The 22,794-nt window shown below is 38.8% G+C and overlaps 1 protein-coding gene across 1 annotated transcript; it reads right to left on the bottom strand.

The window, feature by feature from the left end:
• Nucleotides 1-9,463: 9,463 nt before the first annotated feature.
• Nucleotides 9,464-16,025, bottom strand: LOC121881282. The gene is made up of 6 exons (XM_042388986.1): nucleotides 15,389-16,025; nucleotides 13,678-13,810; nucleotides 12,235-12,452; nucleotides 11,047-12,126; nucleotides 10,775-10,943; nucleotides 9,464-10,104 (listed from the first exon to the last, which is right to left on the bottom strand). Exons 3-6 carry the CDS (start codon nucleotides 12,443-12,445, stop codon nucleotides 9,978-9,980), a joined length of 1,587 nt encoding a protein of 528 aa, XP_042244920.1. The 5' UTR covers nucleotides 12,446-12,452; nucleotides 13,678-13,810; nucleotides 15,389-16,025; the 3' UTR covers nucleotides 9,464-9,977.
• Between the last annotated feature and the right edge of the window lie 6,769 nt (nucleotides 16,026-22,794).

The following is a 22,794-nucleotide window of genomic DNA, read 5'->3' as shown; positions in this document are numbered from 1 at the left end:
TCATGTTTATCATGATTATCAAGTGTAATAATATTTTGTCCCCCCTCATGTATGTTAATGAGGTGGACACAATATTTGGAACACATGCAGAGCTGTTGTATCAGATTGCATTAGATGCCACTAAAAAAACTGAAGTGTAAAGATGACACATTGTGGTTTTATGGGGGTTATGTGTTATTTCTTAACAGGGGCACAGTCACTGTGTGCTTGTTAGAAAACCAGCAGAGGGTCCAGCAATCACTGTTTTCACTTTTTGGTTTGTGTACGGATTAACAAGGTGATTGTGAATGTTATTAATAATGTGTTAATTAGTCAACTTTAGAGGTGCTGGTAGGATTTTGTTACCTTTGTACAGAGCCAGGATAGCCGTCCCCCCCCCCCCCCCCCCCCCACTTTCCACATACATACTACATATTTATCATATAGACATGAGTTGTATCAATCTTCTCACCTAACTCCCTAAACGTCTAACAACACCTTTTAAACCTTAATGGGGACTTATTATGCTTTTCCTTATTTTCAGTCATATATATAATATTACGATGTCGGATATTCATATTAAATGTGGCCAAAGTGTCAAATAATGAGTTAAACATATGTAGAAGTAATCCCTGTGAGCAAAAAGCACTAGCTTCAGACTGCTCTGAACGCTCATTTTCCAACGTTTTTTTCAGCAGACATCAACTCGTGACAGATTTCTTTATATGGTCGTCTGCTCCACACAAAGCACATGAGTTCACTGCTCTGTTCTGTTAACAATATGGCATTTTCTCATTGTTTTGGGGATAGCCATGCCAAGCCATGACTTGAGTCGAGCTGGTACACTGTGAGTGTTTTTCCATTATGCAGCGACTAAAATAAGTTGTTTGACTGTTGGAGGTGAGCTGGTCGTTATGGAGGTACCTTTGCGTCTTTATTATGCTCTCAAATCTAATTTTTGATTGCAAAGCTATTCTGTTTGATTGCATAATAAGGACACAAAAGTACCTCCGTAGTCGTCTGCAGCTCTTCATCAAACATCATGGAGTTTTTGAAGAGTGAATCATGCAAAGCAACTCTAGTGGAGTCCCAGAATAAAAATATAGAGTTAGAAATGAACATAATAGGTCGCCTTTAAATTAGTTTCCCACAGGCAAATTCTGTTGTGCCACTAACAGGTTTTTGAATTTCTCAGAAATGTGTTGACGTCATCTTCTCTTTGTTGATGAAGCAGCATATAAAAACTATTGATTTCCAACTCAGGAAGTATAGTTGAAGTGGCGCAGAGAGCAGATGTCGGAGAGAGATGGCAGAGAAAGAACAGAGAAGGGAAATGAGTTCACACGGACAGAGGTTTGAACACGCTATATTTTCAAGTGCTGACTTTGATGATAACAGAAAGTGATTTGAAGGTATGTTTTTGTACTGTTGAGAAAGTTTCTGTGTGTGTGTCAGAGAGAGAACGATGTGTTAAAAAGAGGCAAGCACGAAACCAGCGACTACATGGGTCCCCTGGGTAATTCAAAATAGATTATAATTGTGAGAAATGTCTTCAGACAAACACTCTCTCCTCTTTCTCACAGATACACACACCATAAATAAACCATAAATAACTCCTCTCTTCACCTCGATGAGTCTCTGACAGCTGAAGTGGTGTAATTGAACTGTGTGCGTGTCTGTAGATTAAGAGGCACCCTTGTTTATTCAACAGCCACACATAAGGTCCTTAAATGAATGAATAAATGATCTCAGCCAGTGATCTCTGCTGTAATGTCTGTATTTATGCGCCAGTAAAAGTCAAACAAGTTGGCTTAAAGTCAATTTATACTGAATGTATAAACAGACTTTCAAACAGTTTCTGTAAATCAGTAGTAAAGGCAGTATAAGCACTAGGGTTAGACCAATGAAAAGGATTGCTGATTTAGCCAATAGAGAGTTAAGTTCTGGATTGATGCTCATAATTATGTATTTCTGCATGTGTTAATTAAGAACAAAGACAAGTCTAAAGATGTGTTCAGACTTGCCCAAACTGTAGCCAGCTAGATAAATACACAAGTCCTCTCATCTCTGTATGTTAATGCTCATGTTGAAACTCACATGGACGAGTCTTCGCTTCAATTCACACCATCCTGGGCAAACTTATGACTGTTTGCATCCACTTGCCTCTGCATGGAATAACACTGCTTCTAAAAAAATCGCTTCGCGTTTTGTCTGAATATACCTTAACACACTTAGCTAGAAATCTCTATGATCTGAAGGGGCATTGTTGATTTCAAGATTCAAGGTTCAAGATTTAGTTTGTTGTCATTTTCTTGTGTACTTGCATACACAAAAAAACCCAAAATGCTGTCCCTCCTAGCTCACAGCAGTGCAACAACAACAGAAAGGATAAAGACATATGTCTAAAAATTCCCTTAAAAACAACAAAAACATAAATCTGAACAGGAAAAGTGCATTTAGGGGGAAAGTACATGTCTCAGCTCAGTGTTGACAGCATGGTGCATGTCAACAAGTGACCAGCACTGATGGGGGAGATATATAATCCATTTTGCTGTTCAGAGAACAAACATTATCCAGCATGCTTGCTGGAACTGTCGGTTTGTATGGGTTAGCAGTTAGCCTAGCTTGCACTCCTCCATGCTTTCCCCGCTTCCACTTCCTGTCGCACTGCTTTCGATATTTCCTCGCTGGTGCATCTTTTGGGCCCACTGGGCATAACAGACCAAGCTCACTCAGCTGATTTAGTCCTCCCAGCCAGTATTTATAATAGCAAAAGTCTTTGTTACCAATGTCGTATTAAATCAGAAAAAAAGGCAGCCATTGAACTGAAAGATGATCAAACCATACAAACCATTTTCATAACAAGCTGTGGCTTGCAGGAGTGGCCTACTTGGGAAATATCTTTATAAAACTGAATTAGCAGATATAAGTCCACTGTTTCAAGAATCACTTTAAAACATGATGTCCGATGAGTGTATGTAGCGACATTTTAGCAGAAAAAGCATGTTTTTTTGGCATGTACTAAGAATATGATTGGAAGCCTGAGAATGTGCTACACAAATAGTTTGAGAAACAGACATTTTGACAATGTTTTGCATTTGCTTAAATGGGTCCACTTTTGGAAGCTCTCTACTCAGATGGATACTGTAATTGATACAGAAATTAGTTTTAGGGTGAAATACGTCTTGAATGTCTATACAGGCTGCAAAACAACTTTCCACAATATACCTCAGCTAGAAGGGAGCTAACATTGTTGGATGAGATATTATTTCAACCTGTAGCCTCCACTCTATCTGTCACAGATAGAGGATTAAATGATACTTTTGAGATGAGCACACTCAGACAATTCCGGGCTTTACCTTTTTGTAGCAGGAAGAGTTCCAATACTCAGCTGAAGATACAGTTGATGATCAGTTTCGTTTTGGCACCACATGCCGTATGTGAGACAGGTTCCTCTACAATGGCATACCTGGAAAACAATACATAAAAGACAAAATCAATGCAAAGCAATGTCCTGAAGGCCCTTTCAGGTGGAAAGTCTCACACTCACACACACACTTTTATCAATCTGGACTAGAAACAGTCTGAAGAGCCTGGTGACTTTCCATTTGTTAAACCTTTTATTGACACACATGTCAGCGGAGCACAATGCTGGTTGTCTGGTCCATGTGTTTAATGGCTTGGCTTCAGCCTGCTGTAGTTGCTATCAGCCAATCTGCCCTTTCCCTGTTTACTACGTGTGTGTGTGTGTGTGTGTGTGTGTCCTATTTGGATGAAGGTTAAGCCAGTAAGTGTGTGTGTTTGCATGTATTTACTATTGGGCAATAACTCTTATGCTTGTATTAAGGCAACCTGATTAAATAGTGGTATGTGTGTGTGTGTGTGTGTGTGTGTGCTCTAAATATCATCATTTCTCTGCAGCTTCACTGACCAGCACAGGGCAGTTACACATGGCTACAGTCCTACTGATACCTCATTCCCTTATTTTTTTCTTTCTTACCTTCTTTCTGTATTCCCTCTCTCTCTGTTTGCTTCATTCTTTTTCATCTGTCATCCCTCCACCCTTTTTCTTCTTATTTCCCTTCCCTCCTTTCATTTTTCAGTTCTTTCCATTCCATTTCCTTTTGTTTCTCTCCCTCCTGGCTTTTCTCTTCCTCCTGCTTTCTTTCGTACACTCCCTCTTTCCTCATTTGTCTCATTTCCTTTACTTGCTTCTCTCCTCTTCTTCCTTCCTCCCTCTTCTCAACAGAGACACAATAACAGCTGGGAGAGAAGAATAACCTCTGGTTGTATAACCAGGTCACGGGGAGGTGGTGGGAGGGAGAGGAGGAGAGAGGTAACCACAGCATGCTTATTACCAAGTTTTACTATCTTTCTTTCTCTCCTACACACTCACACTCCTGACAGACATACAGTAGGACATACATACATTCCTTATCATAAAGAGGTATTAACCAATTTTTGGGGGGCTCCTGAGGGCAGCAGAACAAGCTGTAAACACAACATTGACATATTATCAAAGTTGTTATGATTTGTTTTGGTCTCTAGCAACTCCTGAGGGAAATATTCAACTCTTTAGCTGCTACAAGCTCCACAGTGTCTACAAGCTAGACACCAACACTGTGTGTAGCATGCAATCAGTTTTTGGAGCTTTTTAACATAAAGTACTGCATCTTGATGAGAGTGGTGAGGGTGATCCAAAAAGGTAAAGTTGTGCACCGTAAAAGCCAAAACAACAAACTGAAGGACACTAAAATGGTCTGTAGAGTCATAGTGTGACTGAAAAGTCGGCTGATATCTCTCTGTAGGTTCATCACTACAAGTGACTCCTTTCACACAAACATATCAATTTGATCGATTGTTAATGTAAAAATATTCATTAGTGCAGCTTTCAGTTAAACAAAATTTTGCTGTTATGCTACTAAAGATACTTGCAAGTGAGCATTACAGTGGTCCAAGCATGATACAATGATTAAACAGCAAGAGTATAAGAATGATTGTTTTGGTAAAGTTTATTTCTCAAAACAAAAAGACACTAATATAAGTGTATTTACAATGTTTTTCACCTTAAAAGTAAAGCAGTAAAGTGCAACAAAATGCTATCTGGCTCACTTTATAGCCCATTATAGACATCTACTAAAAGTGGCTATAACCTGTACTTTTATAATAACAATGTATTGCAACAATGTGTAATGTGAGAGGTGTCGCTTGTAGTAATGAACTTAGACAATTAGGTATAGAAAAAGAGAATGTTTTTATGTTCATCATGTCAACTTAAAATTTGATATGTCAATGTTCACAACTTATTTCTGCTACCCCCCAAGTGACCAAAAAAACCCCAAAACTCAGTTATTGCAGGATGAAACATTTTTGGCATTAAACATCCCTTTCCTGTTTGTGAAATGAAAGGTACCACAGAAACTTCTCAACAGACTGCTACAGCATTATCCACTTCACTAATTCCCATCTGTATAGACTGCATATCATAAAAAATGTCATCATTTGGCAAAAATATAGCTAATGCTGCCTCCGTAAAGCTCCCCTTGAAGGTCCAATAAAGAATCACATTGAGCTACCTCTTTGAAGATATACGATGACATCACAAATGAGGGGGAGTAAAAAATTGAACCACTACATTGCATTTTCTACCTGTTATTAGTGTCTTATGATTCTAGCTGTGCAGATTAATGCTTACTGTGTGGAGAGCATGAATGTATCTTATGGTGAAACATGTTCAGTGACTAAATCCACCTGATTTATTTTTACTTAGTGTGGTTTACTCTGCTGCAGTCAATGTGTGTTTTATTCATGACCCTCTTTAGTGACCCTGAATGTCTGGCATTTATCATGTCAGTTTTTATTTAGTGGTGTTTTTTTTCATGTGGGGGTCTCTGACTCCCTCTTGAAAGTTAATTAATACAGTATTAGTTTTACACACACATACACACACAATCCCTCTCTGTCAAACTGTCTCACTCCATCTCTCTCCCTCCCTCTCTCAAACACAATTACTCTCACACTCTCTCCCACACATAAACACATGCTTGGTTAACAGTGTTGAGAAGGTTACGTTTGAAATGTATTAGGTTACAGATAACTAGTTACCTTGTTAAAAATGTAATAAGTAATGTAACTATTTTAATTACTTCATCAAAGTTATGTAACTTCTTACATTTCATTACTTTTCTAACAGATGTTTTAAACTGGGCAATAAAGCTGAAAAGTCCTAAAAACATACATTTAAACCAGGCGGTGTAAACTTCACTGTTGACCTCATTTCCAGCACTTAAACGTTCTTGTCCGACAGCATGGCCACCCGCCTTGATGTGGTGGGCTGGTCGCAGGCATGGCAGACATCAGGTTGCTTAGAGCAATGTGCATTGATTTGATTGGCAGAGAGGTGGTGCAACTTCAAACATGAGAACCAATCAAAAACAATGCTTAAAATTTTAGCAAATACTGCCAAATGAATGGGGCCTGTAGACGTAGAGACAGCTCCTTGTAAGCCATCCTGCCCTTGATGGTGTTGCACTCAAATTTGTCCCAAGAGCTTTGCTCACCTGCGTTGTCTGGAAATATGACAAAAGAAGGTATTCCTGCACAGCAAGAAGATGCAAAGCATTTTACTGAAAGGAATGTATTTGGATGTAAACCCTTTGTAATCACCAACATTTTGATTAGTTACTGTAATTTAATTACATGTTTTCTCTCAGTAACTAACAGATTACATTTACATTTATTTTGTGATTTACTTACTTGTATGGTTAATATAGCATTGAATTCTCACTGTTGCTGAGAGTTTGCCTCCTCAGATACCTAGACGATGTGGCTGTCTGACCTTGAGACTGACACCATCTCTACACACACACACACACACACACACATACACATACCCTCTGCAGTTAAATGCATAGCCAAGCTTGTGCACGTGCAGCAAAAATGTACACACACAAACTCACAAGAGGATAGTCTTGTCCAAACATAAGCTACACACTTGCTACTGTAACACAAGTCATAGCCAATTATCTGCTTGTGTTTAGAAGGCATCTCCTCGTTATCAGGACCTTCCATGACACTGCAGAGTGGAAAATAATTCCCAGCAGACAGGACTGGAAATTGTAACTCTCATTTAAGCTAGTTTTTCCAAGTGAGTGAATCAATAGGCAGCACTCCAAAACTACACACAGACAAAAAGTGTTGTTTACAATAGGGTCATCCTGCAAACACTAAGAGTTTCTCACACCAGCAATCTTTAACAGTATACCATGCAGAGTCAAAAGTTTCAGACTGTGTCAAACTTAACACCTTGCCTCAATAAACAGAGGTTAGCAAAGTGGCAAACAGTAAAGCTGAATGCAGAGGAGTCCTTAAAGGATGGTTCAACATTTTGGGAAATATACTTATTTGCTTTCTTTCCAAATGGGAAATGAGGAAAATGATTACAACATCATAAGTTTGAGCTGGAGTCAGGACGTGTGTACTATAGCTTAGCATAAAGACTATAGGCAGGGGGAAGCTAGCCTGGCTCTGTCATGCCTATCAACACATTTCTTGTCTGTTTAACTCATATAAAACAAATGTAAAAAGGACATATTGTGATTGTATAAGAGGTTAGGTGTTATTCTAACCAATTTCTTGTTGAACAACCCATCTGCTCAGTACTTCTGTGGACAAAGCAAGGGTTGCCAGATTCTGAATGCACAGGTGAAGAGCTTTAGCAAATTAGTGTTCAGAGTGGGTTCAAAAGGATATGTGGCAAATAATGAATAATTTATAGGGTACCCATCATCGTAAATGTGTTGTAGAAAAATTGTTATACTAGTTTGAGTTTTTTTTCCTGTTGATTTCTATCCAACAAAGCAGCTGCAAATGCTTTTTACATGGATTCCAAAGCACCAAAAGACGACATCAAAAAGCTGTAACTAACTCATACAAGAAAAAGAGTCTGCAGCCATGCTAGCGACTCTGCTGTATTAATGCTGAACATCCTAACAGGCTCATAATGACAAGAATAATATGCAGATAGTGAATTTCTATACAAAACTTTGTGCTGATCCATCTAATAGCTGTAGAGATATTTTAAATATCAACCTGCTGGTGGTGTATGATGAAAAGTCCATGCATCACCAAGTCTTTAGGATTAATCCTGTGGGGGCAATGAATATCTGTATATTATAATATCTAATTTCATGGCAATTCACCCAATAGTTGACGAGACATTTCAGTAAAATAATATAATAATAAACTTTATTTACAGTATATAGCATAATTCATGCATGAAGTGCAACACAATGTGTTTAACATAAAAGCAGAGAATCATAACTTTTATGATAAAACACAGAAATTAAACTAAATAAAATTGAATTAAAGATTTCAGATTTCATTTAAATGTGTCAGCAGATTTAGAGACTGTTCCAGAGTTTGGGGCCTAATTAATGACGGCTGCCTCTCTGTGCCTCACGGTGGTGCTAGGGGAAATATCAGGGGCTCAAAAGTCAGTAGCATTCATCCACTGGGAAGAATGAATCTCTCTAAAACCACAAATTACAGTTTCTGTCTTCCTGTGCAGGTTAAACATACAAATTACAACATTATAATTAGTCCTACTGCATGTACGACGATTGTTTTGTGATTGTGATGTGAACGAGCAGTCTTATTGTGATCTTGTGTGTATGTAACCTGCTTACAGGTCTCTCTTGCGAAATATGATGATCTTAATGAGATTACCTGAATAAATAAAGCTTAATAATAATAATATTTAGAGGTGTTTGTAGGTGTTTAATTGAACCTTGCTCAGAACTGTAGGCTATCTCTTTCCCCCTGCTTCCAGTTTTTATGCTAAGCCAGGCTAAATATATCCTTACATCAGATATTTACTTACTTAATGCACAAATTCAAAATTGATATAGATCTTTTCATCTCACTCTTGGAAAGAAAGCAAATAAGGATATTTTCCAAAATGTTGAACTGTACCTTTTAAGCTGCAGTAATGGCTACTACACTGTAAAAAAAAAACTGTTGTTTTTACAGGAAAACGCTGGCAGCTGTGGTTACCAGAGAATTCCTGTAAAAAATACAGCAGCACAGTAGACAACTTTACAGACGAAATATGTAAATTGATTTACAGTGAATGAAATCACGGCTGAATCACATTAAAAAACTGTTAAGTCTACAATTTTTTTTTTGTTAATTTCACATAACGGTGTTGTATATAAATAGACCATTTCCTGTATTTTTTACATGTAATAACTGCTAATTGTGCATCAATAAATGATAAAATTAACAGGGAAATATCAAACAAAAACTAATTTAAACCGGTAGAACAACAGTAAAACTCTGCATTTTAAATGGAATGGTTCTGTATATTATATATAAAATCTCTTCAAAATATGCTGTGTTTTTATGTTTTAATAATCAAGTTATAATGTAAAATTTACGTATAAACCTGCAAAAATACATCTTGAGAAAAGACGAGAGAAAAATATCACTTTTGGGAAATTTATTTAACAGCAATAATAGTTGTAAACAACTGGATGCATTTTTTTCAACAGATACAACATGCAAAGAAGCTACATATAATGGTTCTTGAACTATGACTGAATCCAAGTTGAGATACTCCAGAAGATTAGCCTCTTTAAATCTGGACATTTTTAACAAACTTTAACAAACAAAGTTTAAGTGTCAGGCACACAACAACAACCCAATTCAATCAAAATTTTGTTTACATTCTGAATGTTCCACAGTATGGCATAAAACTTATCTATCTCCATGGAGACAATCACGTGATGCCAACAGGCCAAGTTACAGGTCAGATCTGTGGAGAGGCGTACCCCCTCAAAATAAGAATGCACGTTTGTTAAGGTATTTTTGCAAAATAACAAAAATTACGTTGTGCCTTAATTACCATAATACACATTGTGGATTGAACAAAGCGAAAAGTAACAGTACCTCTTCTCAAACAAACAGTCAGAGTGCACAGAAGGAGTCCATATTTAGGCTTAACGCCACTCGTGATCGGAGAGGTCCTGGATCAGGGTGAGGACTCGAGGGTTCAGATTGAGACGACGCTTCGAGTTTTTATTCTCCACCTTAGTTCCTTTTTCTGGGTTTATCGAGAAAAAACACCTGTAGAATAAAAGCATATTAAGCATTTTAATTGATCAGTTAAAAAAAAAAACTTCATGTGTTCTTAACTTATTTACTTCGTGGATGTTTTTAAAGCCAAAACGTGGCTTGTTCCCATGAACTGCTATAAAAATAGTATATTTTGATATTTTTTTCTACTTTAAACATGTCACTCTTTTAGAGTCTGAAATATACATATCAAATATTAATTATATTTTTAGCTTTTTAACCCTTTCAATGCCAGTATGTTTACATAACTCTACATAATGCTGTTTTTATACAAAAAAAACTAAATAATTTCCATTAAATGCATTTAGTGAGTACACATACACAACATTATCCGACATCAATAGCACACACACTTTTCTTCCAGAAAACAATAAAAAGTGTGAAACTTTGCGGCATGCTTTGAATGGGTAAAAGTGGTGCCACCTGATGGACAAATATAAAAACTACAAATTGAAAGCCTGTGGTCCAAACCGAAATCTTAACATAAAGGAATGCATTAGTTTTTGTCAAGATAAACGTGGGATCAAAAATAGTGGTTTTAATGGGTTTCAATGGGGCAGTTTTTGGCCCTAGGAACTATTAAGGCAGTTTTTGTGTAGCTTAGCCATTTTAGGCTTAATTAAAGTACAGGTCTGAGAAATGCCATGCCATGTTTACTCACCTTTGAAGAAACTCCAGAGTTGAAGCCAGCTCAGATGGATAATGGATGTTGAAACAGAAGTAGCTCCCGAACATGAGGCACAATGCAGAAATGAAGGAGGAGATGTTTGTGTTGATGAGGTTCCGATCCAGACTCAGCATGTACCTTGTTGAGGAATAGCAGGACTGTCCTATGAACAAATTATTTAACAGGTTATATTAATAAGCGCTGCACTCACATGACAGATTCTATAAACAGTGCAATTAAAAAAAAGAGATATGAAACAGACTTACCACAGACAATAACAGCAGGTGTCAGAGGCACTTGCTCCAGTTGGACCTCTTCTGCCAGACAGGTATCTTCTACATGGAAGAACATGGACTCCTCCTTCTCATCAAAGTAGCTGAGCAGAAGCAGGACCATCTCTTTCACATCATCTGAGCAGCCACTCTGCTGTCCCCGCATCCTCTGAAGCCTTGCATAAGTCTGAAGGAACTTATTACTCTTGGTGACATAAACTGTGGTCATGTAGTTGAGAAGCCTTTTTCCCTTCAAATCCAAATTTCGCGTGAATGTCTCTTTGAGGTCAATCCCAGTGAGTTCCTTGAAGTGGACCGACATGCCAAGTTCGTCAAACCAAAATGGCCACTCCTCTCGAAGGCTTTTGATACTTTTTCCCTGGTTGACATGTTGACGCTGTGTGTAAAAAGTGGACTTCATTAGACATTTTACCTCCTCTGGATTGGCATCAGATTGTTGGAACATCTCCTTGAGTTTTTCCTTCTTTTGGTGCTGGCTCTCTTGAGTTTCTTCACGGGGCAGAAATTTCACATTCCATTTAATGCATCCGTAAGTGTCCTGCATTGCTGCTCTCTCTTCTAATGGGATCTCATCTGTGTGGTCTGAGTCATCAGCCTGATGTTTTCTTTTTCTTATTTTGGGTGTTGAAGTGCGCCTCACATTTTCGATTCTGTTTTGCAGCTGTTTTACAAGGGAATGGTAGCCTGTTCCAACAATATCGCCCTCTATTACATCTTGCAGAGAATTGGGATATTTTGCCACCATTTGCTTTGCAACATCAGTTGAATGCTTTTTACCTACATGGGGGCATTTTTCCATCATCTCAGTCACAACAATCCGGACCATTTGCCTCCTCAGTTTTGGGCCTGGCCTTTTTCCCCTCTCCAAAGAATCCATCACTTCCTCAGGAAATTTACTCCATGGAATTTCAAAGTTGTCTTCCCACTGTGTGTCAAGTCCTAGGCTGCTGGAGGAGGTTGACGATGAACTTTGGGGTGAAACAGAGAGCGATGACAGCAGTTGGGTAGGTGAGGCTTCCACAGATGATAGTGAGCTGTTCTCGGGAGTTTGGTCTTTAAATGACAAAAAAATAAGATTATGATTCACATTGTACAATATTACACAATGTCCATGTCTGCTTTTGCTGTTGAATAGCTGTGTGTTGTGGTGTTTTTACTTACATTTCTGTTTCCAAACAGAAAGAAGCTTTCTGGCTTGTACAGGTCTTAATACTGTCATCAAATCAGCCTCCGTTACGAAGCGTAGATCATCATACGTCTCGACTCCAATGGACTGCAAGTGCTCTTCCAGGATGTTTTTGTTTACTACTTGAAGTTCTGGTAGGGCTTCCATGATGGCGACATCTAGGAAGGTTCGCCCTGAGTCACTCATATTTACACTGAAGAAGAAATGCAGAACAGAAAAAATATACAGTACATACACTTAACAGAACAGGGACATGCATCAGGTAACACTTATATTAATGTCAAACTAACAGTCCAATTAACAGCTTTAATTGGACTTTATTTTGCCACAATACTGTGTTTTAGTGGAATGACTTGGAATCCATTAAGAATATATGATACCAAAGGATAGAAATCAGGCAGGTCATTAATGTTGATACATTGTAACCCAAGACTGTCCTTTGTCACAGAATACAGATGGTATTCTGAGAGGAAGATGCCTTTGTGGATATCCATCAAAACATACACAGATGTGTCATTTTGAATCAAGATGAGTAGAAGTTCACCAAACTCCATATACTCATCATTTCTGTACACAAGAAACTGTCCTTTTTTATATGCAGTGCCCTTGTACTGAATATCTGTGGCAACTGTGGTATTGCTTTCTGAAAAGGCTAACTCCCTGACTGCATGTTTAATAGCGTCACTGTAGAGGTTGGGATAAAACGCACAGCTGTCCTTCACTTGCAGTAGTTTACTGCATTCTTGCCCAGCTAAAAGATATGCCTGATACATCTGATGACGCTCTGACAATGTTTGACAAATATTTTTGAAGTTTTTCAAGTGTCTGGCACATCTTTTAAAATAACTGTGTTTACTTTCAAACCTAAGCGTCCATAATCTCCTCAATGGACCAAATTTCAACGACAGTGCTGAATAATGGCGCAAATAGTGGTGCTTGGGTTTGAGTTGAATTTCAGGAAACATCATCTTTCTCAACTCCAAATATTCTTGGATCAAAATGTCAAGATATGCTATCTGGGACAAGGAAATGTTCTGAGCACAAATAAGATCCACAATGTCTTTTAGCTGGAGAGCTAACTGCCATACTTCATCCTCATGATTTTGCACTTTGTCACCAATCAAAACTGGTAGCAATCTCGGAAGGTTCCAGTTTTGAATGGCTTGCCCTGATAACTTGGCTCCGTCAGGTTTGACAGCACATGGCTTTGTGAGTGCTTCAGATCCTTTGTACTTAAACTGTTTGATGCGCCTGTTTAAGAGTGAGTATGTGAACCATTTTTTCATTTTTATAATGTTCTTCAAGTACAGTGCTAGATCATATGACAAGACTCCTTCAAAGAGGTCATGACCTAAACAAGGCGGGAGACCAGGTTGGGATACGTGAAAAGACTCAAGGGTATTAAAGATAGAGTTTACCTTTATTCCTCTGACGTCTTGGATGTTTTCAGCCTGGAGATCAGCAACAGCTGTGTCATACGTCTCTGGGGTGCGTGGAGGACCACAGGCATTTGGATCAGCCTCAAACTCACTTCTCGTGATGTCACAGTACCTGCAAAAATATTGAGAGCGGCTGAAGTTCTCTGTAAACCCACCTATGCAATGAGAACCAAGGTTATCCCCAGCAATGCAGTAGAGACCCCCTTTTACTGTTTTTCCATCTACATTTATTCCATCTGTCTCCAAGGATTTCAGATCTGCCAACAACTCTGAGAAAACTTTGGCTATTCCAAAACGCTTTAAGTCATTCTCAACACACAACAAGACTAAAAACATATTATCAGTATTTGAACGCAAATGAATGGGTAAATTTGCTAATGAAAGATAAACTGCAAGAACTTTGTGTGTCTTTTTAGCAGAACCCAGGGGATTCACAATTTCAAATGAATCTTGATACAAAATCAGTTTGAGGCTTTCAGGGTTTTCATTAAAGAACTGGTGACATTTGAAAATTTTTCCATCATATAAATCCGTAAAAACCTCTACATCAGGATCTCCAAACTGTTGTGGCTGTGCATTCCTCCATAACTGGGAGTGCAAAAAGCTCTTCAGAGTTTCTGCCACTGGTATGTAGTACGCAAATTTTTGTGTCATGTTTTCATCCATTCCCAATAGCACTTTTTGGGGTTCCGTGTACTTAAACATTTTTGTGAATGTCTGATTTCTGGTGTATGTTGTTCTTAATTGTCCCTGATGACAGGCAGAGAACAAATCTGACTCTTTAATGCAGTCACATATTTTAGTGACTGCTTCATCTGATAGGCTCATATCATTTTTTAATAAAGAACTTACTTTAGTTATTGTGTAGGCTTGACCTAACTCGTGCACATTTTGCATCTCCTCAACAATAGTCTGTATAGTAGAGGCAGGAATAAGCAGCTGTCCTTGCAGTTTAAGGTAAAAGAGACACATGTTTCTGAGATAAGACTGACTATCATTCTCTGGCATATCACTGGCTGCACTAGCTGTTGGCATGGCTTCATGTGTGCTTTCTGAATCATCTGTACTGGCAATGACATTTGGGGGCTGAAGGCGAGTTTCCTTGTACATGTCATCAATACCATCAGGGGAGCATGCTTTATGCTTCCTACACATGTGAGAAGTAAATGATGACTTTTTTGTAAACACATGCTTACAACCACTTACTGGACATGACACAGACCTGCCCTCTCCAAAATGATCATTTAAGTGAGACACTAGCTCTTTCACCGTGTGTAAATTGCGGGCACATAATGAAACTGCGCATTTTAAATCCGCAACAACAGCTTTAGGAGCAGCTTGCGGTGCAGGTGCATTGTGCACACGATAAAAATGGCCCTTGAAAGCTGAGTAAGTGGTAAATGTTTGACTACAGTTGGCGCCAGCACATTTGAAAAGACAATGAGGCTCATTCCTATGTACTCTGCAATGCAGTACATAGCCTCTTAATGTAACAAATTTGCTTTTACAAAAGACGCAGGTGATCATTTTTAGGATTTCAAATGTTTGCCTGTGCTTTTCAGCTGAATTAAGTTATCACACATTGAGCTAACGTTACTGGTCTTAAATATGGACTGGTGCTAGCTAGCTAGCTTTCAGCACACATTTTCGTCTGGTCTCGAAAAAAGAGTAGCCTAAATATGAAGCTTACCTTCCAATTGAACAGCCACAGACCCTCCAAAAAACTTGTAGATTTGTCCTAAAATCTTTTAAAATGAAGTGGTCCGAAGATTTCTGCTCCGTTCTCTGCTCTGCAGACTGCACACTGGCTCCTTAGTGACGCTAACGGCTAATGGTTCGCGCTTCTCCCGCCCTCACGTCATTATCCAATCAGAGACGAACTTCAGCTGCGCACTTTTAAATTTCAAAATTAGGAGGACTCAGTGCACAATGAGAGAGTAAAAGTACAAGTGGTTAGAGGTGGCACTGTTAGGTTGTTTAGCCTGTGAAAATGATAATGATAAAGACTAAAAGAAACATAAAGCATACAAGGATTAGGACTGAACAGTGTTACTTTGCATATATCAATAATTTGAATGTCTTATACACACACTCTACAATATGCTACAAATAGCCTAAATTATAAATGCAATGTTATTAAAATTGTATATTTTTTATATTTAAATAGATAGGTAACCTCTCAGGTTCACAATAAAACTTTTTTGTGAAAACATTTTAAATAGGCCTACGTCAATTTGCATCATTTTATCAATCATGTTAAAATTACAGCATAAACTTGTAAAGTGACTTACATATATTTGTATTTTTTAAAACAACTGACTAAAACTATAGTTTTTACAATATTTGCATGTGAAATTAACTAAATTGTTTTGTTATGAGTATTACAGTATTTCTCTGTTTTTGTTACCAATATTTGTAGTTTTAACAAATAAATTTGATTGTAATCACATATTGTTGTTGTAAATATAACAAAAACATTCTGTTTAATAGTTTCCAAAAATTCACTGTACTTTAAACAAAAAATATATGTTTTTGAGTTTACAATACTTTTCTGTAGGGATTTTACATAGTTTTTATGTAAATTTCACAGTCATTTTTTACAGTGTAGATGCTACTAGTTTTAAGAAAATCCCAACTGCAATGAAGTGACCGAGACAACCATCCACTTTTCTAATTACTTCGTCTGATGTGCATTTCATTAAAAAGGATATTTCAACCTCATATGCAAATACCAGGGTTTGGAATTCAACACAAGCACCATGAATGAGCTGTGCAGTGTGGGGCTTATGAGTAACACAGTGAGGGAAATTAAGTAGACCAGATGGGAGATGTCTAAGGGCACAAATTCACACTATTCTGCTTTTTATTGCAGTAAAAGCTCTGCTTCAACTGCATTTTGTGCTGCTGATGAAAAGCTGCTTTGTTTCAATCCAACTCACTCAACAAACAGTACTTATGTACAACTCTTAAACAATTACAACTTCATACAAGAAGCCACTTTTGCACCATTTCTTCCGCTATTTCCTTTCAGGTTATTTTTTTTATCCTGAACTGCTAAACTGCTCTTTAAGGCTCGTCCATGTGATCCCTCAAAGGGCAGTGTGGATTTGAAAGCAGTTGGTTCCTGTCCATCATGAAGCTGCTCCCCATCGACTGCGATACACAAAAAAAGAAGGAGCTGGAAATTTCAACAAAATGAAATGGCGTGAGTGCAACCTTAAAGCTTGAGCTGGTCAGTGCTCATGGTGAGAAAGTGTCCGATCTGACAGCTTTTGCAGAAAGCATACCTGCAGGATCAGGATTTGGCTGCAGTGTGAGCCTCACACAACAGCTGGCTGTCTAGAATTAGTCCAAGTTTCTGGGCAGTCTGGGCAGGAGTCCCTGTTGTTTTGTCAATGGTGGTAGAGAAATCATGCAGAAAGTGATTCCTGCCAGGTAAGAGGATGGGGGCTGTGGGCAAATATCCAGCTGGAGATCTTTGCTAGAAGGAGTGGAAAGCAACTTCATCAAAGACAGAATTATGAAGCTGCAGGGTGACACTAGACTGAATAAAAACACAGCTGGATGCTTACCGTAAAATCATTTTGACATAAAGTTGCAAACATGTCCGTGAGAAATTTAGAAAATAAAAAGGCCCAGTGTTCCATAGTGGTGGCCTCCATGGTGTCATGAAGGCATAGCATACCTGCGGAGTCAGAATTCAGACACAGTGGGCAAATACAATGCTGTAGTTATGCCTATGAATTGCTAATGTTAATGACATTTCATCATTGTAGACTTTTTTTCTGTATTAAACCAAGACTAAATCTTTTCCCAGCCTTAGCCAAAGGCTGGCAGTGCTTAAAGATAACCATAAAAAGTTTGATAATGCTGTAGTTTCTAGCGGATATTGTACTGCAAGATCGGATATTTTGGAGAGAATAAAAAGATCTACATTGTCAAATATGTTAACAACATTTTCTCATATTTCAAACAAAACGTATTTGCTGTTGTAATTTCGTAGCATATGAGTGTCATTTCTAGGAGATGGGGTTGTCCTCTTGGAACCATTAATGTCATGGCAATTCTCCAATGGTTGTTGAGATATTTCAGTCTGGACTAAAGTGGTGGGCCGACCAACCAACAGACCGACACTGCAATACATATAGCTTTATAGCGTTTTTTGTTGTTTTTCTTGCTTCGGATTTTCTGTCCAACAAATCTCCTCTGTCACCGAGTTTCTACAGTTGAGCCTACCCAACGCAGTGCTCTGTCAGTCTCTTCTCCTTTTACTTAAGTTCAGAAAACTGAATACAGAATAAGGTCTGATTCAGTGTAATGTAACCTGTAACTTTTCATTACAGGAAACTGCCTAAATGGTACAAAAAGTAGCCCAAATGATCACAAACCAGCAAAAACCACCTTTGCCCTCCCAATCAAATAAAAAGTAGCTCAACTGGTCAGAAAACTGCATAATCTGGCAACTCTGCTCACTGTATGCTTCCTAGTATTGCTAGTTTTATTTAAATTGATTTGGTGGCGGCAGTGGCATCTTGGGGCTTACATGCACCCCCCCCCCCCCCCCCCCCCCCCACCACCACCACCTCACACTTACACAAATAGCACTGCACCCCCGCTTAAAATGAAGTCTTAATTGGACTCTTGTGATATATACTGTATGGGTGAACAAACTGAATGCGTGGCTGGCTGGCTCACATGAGCGTGAAAGGTAATTTGTTGTTTATCACACAAACTGCAGGTGTTGAAGTCATGATTTTCACACCTTGTATACTGTATGTGTGTTTGCTGGGAGGAGGGGTGAGTAGGTCTCTTGAGTTTGGGTGTGTGTATAATTGTAGAGTTAATTATCTTCAGTCTGTATGTCCGAAGTGCTTTAAATCCCTTATATTACCAGAAAACAGATTTGATGAGAGTTCATCACTGTAGTGCTTGGAATGTCTCCATGAGCTTAGCCAGATGTTGCACTGTGCACCCTGACCTTGTGAGTTGAGTCTGGCATTTAACCACCAGTCCAATACCTCTGTCACACAAATACACACACCACCACAACCTCTTGCATCCCTTGCTAACCCTAACACTAGCAGACAACAAAGCATATTGCAGACAGTAAGCAGTATTTTGGATGAAATGGCAAAATAGTTAGAAAATAAAAATAGTAACATTTTCTCATTTCTCACAAAGACATATGGCTGAAGGGTGGGGCTGTTTTCACATTGCGTTTAGTCACAGTCTGACAGCACAGCTTTGGGTGACAGCATCGGATAACTTACTGTGTCAAAATAGCTGCAGGTTAGACTGAGGGCCAATTAGCAATCTGGATCATAGTCATAGCATCAGCACAATTAACACTATTTTGATATTTGGACAGGGGACTGGGGTTAGAGGGGGGTGTTGCTGTAACAAGTGGAAATACATCTTGACAGGCATTCTGTTTTTATCTGAGCAGTTTAACACCATGCCTTGATCACTGAAATGAAACTGGATGTAGAGCTGGATGAAGGACTGAAGGCTCTGTTGTTCTGTAGCCACATTGTTATTATTTCATAATGTGACAACAACATGGCCGCTCACAGTGTGAAAATGCTAGCTTAAAGAACCAGTGTGTAAGACTTATGGGGATCTATTGGCAGAAATGGAATATAATATTTGTTTTCATTAGTGTATAATCCTAGGAAAATAAGAATTGTTGTGTTTTCATTACCTTAGAATGAGCCCTTTATATCTACATAGGGGGTGGGTCCTCTTCATGGATGTATTATAAGAGCTGGATACCAGACTATAAATGGCGCCCATTCAGTCCAATAAGAACTGCTCGGTTGGCGCATATGCCGAAAAAAGTTTCCAGCTTCTGGGTTTGCTTCTGAGTTGTGCGGCCCACTGAATAGGCGTAGTAGCGTTTCCCCCTCTAGTCCCGCCCACAAGGTCCTACTCGAGGTCCTGCCCATAGACTTTACATTGTGAAGGCTCAAGGAAAGTTTTACAAATATAAAATCTCCATGGATCAAAATTTCATAATAGAAATAGTCATAATTGATATTGTTTGTAGTTCGAGGTGTCCTGTCAACAGTTTTACAGATGTCTCTTTTACAGTGGTGGTCTGTGGGGAAAATGCTTTTTGGGCTGTAGGAGGATTTTTCGCTGCAAAACCATGAGTGGCCACTTGGAAAAATTGTCTGCAAGGCTGAGCAGCAGAGCCCTATCCAGCTCTTATAATATATCCCTGGTCCTCTTCCATGGAGCCCGCCATGTTGCACTGCCGTGTTTCCATAGTAGCCCAGAATGGACAAACCAAACACTGGCTCTAGAGAGGGCCTTTCATGTTTTTTTGCGAGTTTTGCGGCCGCCATAGGTTTCTCCTACATGCCTGGAAGGGGAGGGTGAGGGGAGGGCTATTCAGTTAGTTCCAATCTGTAGCCTCACCGCTAGATGCTACTAAATCCTACACGCTGGTTGGCTGCAAAAACAATTTTCGTGAAGGTTACATCTAACTTCACACAGGCAATTAAAACCTTTGGAAATTGTTGGCAATAATGTAATGTAGAACTGAAATACTTACTAAAAAGGGAAAAAAATCAAGTTCAGAATAAATTTGGGTTGGTAGTGTAGACAGCAAATGTATAATCACATCCACTACACTACTGTTTTGTTTTCTTAATGTATAGTAAAATGCAAATACTCTCGCTTTCTTCTATTGATATTTTGTGCCCAGTGCACCACAAATGTCAAAATGAATGAACCTAAATGTTTTCGCACTTTTGTATATCATTTTGTATACATACCTTTGACCTATACATGGCCAGAATGTGGACACCGGAACATAAATAATCCTTTGTAATTGTATAACATTTCCTTCCAAAAAACATGAGGCATGAATGTGCTGCTGTAGAAGCCTCCACTGCCCTGGTTCCCACAATATTTTAGAATCTAGCTGCATGATTTTCTACCTGGAAGCACACTGTTGTCTAAAATGTCACTATATGCTGTAGCAATAAGATTTCCTTCAGTTAATGCTGAGAAGCCCAGCCCAAACTATTAAAAAAAATTCCCATACCAAAGGTAACAACACACATTAAGGCTGGAGTGCATGCTTTGCCCATAGAGCATGCACAGTATGCATTCATATGGCCAATGTGGGAATGTCAAACCTGACACCAGATTAAAAACTCTGCATATTGTGAAATACAGAGAGATTTATCTGGCAGTGATAGGCTTAATCAGCATTGTGTGAACTCGTTTGGCAAGGGCTTGAATGTAACAGATGTTCATTTATATGTAACAGTTCCGCACTGCAGGTTTAATTCCTAATAAGTAGTTATTTAATTAAACAAATGTAAAATACTTCCTAGAATTGCTGAACTAAGAATGCAACCATAGACATTAAATGTTTAGTGTACAGAACATTAAAGGGGAACTCCTACTTAACACATGAAGATCAGTTTACTCAGCCTGTGAAAACACTAGTATAATGTCTCCTGTGGCTCTGAAGGAGCTTTTTTGAGTATATATCCTTGATGACACTTGGTGGAGTTTCCCTTTCAGAAGTTACAGCAACTACATATTTACAATTTAATAAACATGAGCAATTTTTGATGACAGTACAAGATAAAAAATTGTGGAAAAGACACCATGAAGAAACAGCTGAGACATTAAAACCTGGAGTCTCCCTGAAAAACTGTCTGATTTGTGTAAGTTTGCTTGTGTGTGTCTATGTGCATGTCTACTCTCATGATTTCAAGTGAAATTGAATAGGGTAAGTAGCATGATGCTCATGCAAATATGTGGGAAAGTGATTTTAATTGAGAAATTTAACAGGGTCAGTACCACGATTCCAGCACTGTTTTGTGTGTGCATGTGTTTGTGTGAATGAGTGTGTTGACGTCTGCTCACGTGTGTGTGCTTATCAAAGTCCCAATAGGGCATCTGTTCTTACTGTCTCTGAAGTAACAGCAATGAAAAATGGAGCTTGTCATTTGCTGCCTTGCTTTTCATACCTGCACGCAAAGTCTTATCAGCAAGAACGGTGGATTTCAAGTGATCCCTCTACATGCACATACGCACACACACACACACACACCCCAGAGTGTGTTGATTGCATTAATCATTACAATGTGTATGTGTGTGAGAGAGCATCTGATGCGAAAGATGTCTTAGTCTCTGAGAGTGAACAAAGAATAACTGATTCAGAAAAGCCAAGGCTAAAGGTGCAGATAAGTGTGAGAAGGTGTCCAGTCTGCTGTTCCCAGCAGATGCAAAATGTATCAAATGCCTCTCAGCAGCTGCAAGAAGCTCCCCAGGAAAGAGAAACATGATAAATTACAGACAATGGACCAGCTGTTGATTTTTAATTACTTCTGAGAGTGTCGACATGCTTTGTAGATTTCATACCAGGTGGCTATATATCGTTTGTTTCACTCTGCCTCTTCGCTCTTTGTCTAACGCAGACACTGAGCCCGTGTGCACATGTGATGCTTTGAGCTTTAGTAAAAGTGTGACAATATTGTAAGAGATCTTTGTCTGGTTCCTCTTTGTCAGAGTGGAATTGCAAAATTGCCACGACTGATATGTCTGAGTTTCTTGTCAACTTGATAAATGCATGCTGAGAGCATGTGCTGCTAAGTGTTAAAACTGTGTGTGTTTACTGTATATGACAGGTCATGTGTGTGTATAAGAAATAGCATGGTGTGTGAATACATGCAGGGTGTCCTGCCACCTCTCATGAATTCTTTTCAAGAAGCATGTCCACGTTTCTCTACCTTTCCATGAATGTGTGTGTGTATAGAGCTGCTGCGACAGTGAGACAGCATGTCAGTGTGGGGGCGCGTCTTCGTGTTAATGTGCCTGTCAGCACATCAGGTGTCTCTCTCTCGCTCACTAAAGAGCCATTAAAAACTGTGTTGTGGCATGATGAGTGTGTGAATGCATGCTGATGCAGTAAATTCATGAGGTACAGAATGTGTGTGAGTGTGCCAGGTGGCGTGTTTGTGTGTGTTAGTTACTGTCTTGATGAGAACCAGGTTGCATGGTGTGTGTGAGTGTGTTGGAGTCACTGCATGTGTGTCTCCATACAGAATAACATGGCGGATGATCAGTACTTAC

The sequence above is a fragment of the Thunnus maccoyii genome, chromosome 16 (genome assembly GCF_910596095.1).
Source record: "Thunnus maccoyii chromosome 16, fThuMac1.1, whole genome shotgun sequence".
Classification (NCBI taxonomy): Eukaryota; Metazoa; Chordata; class Actinopteri; order Scombriformes; family Scombridae; genus Thunnus; species Thunnus maccoyii.
Note: the sequence above shows the minus strand (reverse complement) of the source record. Positions and strands in the feature narration are given on the sequence as shown.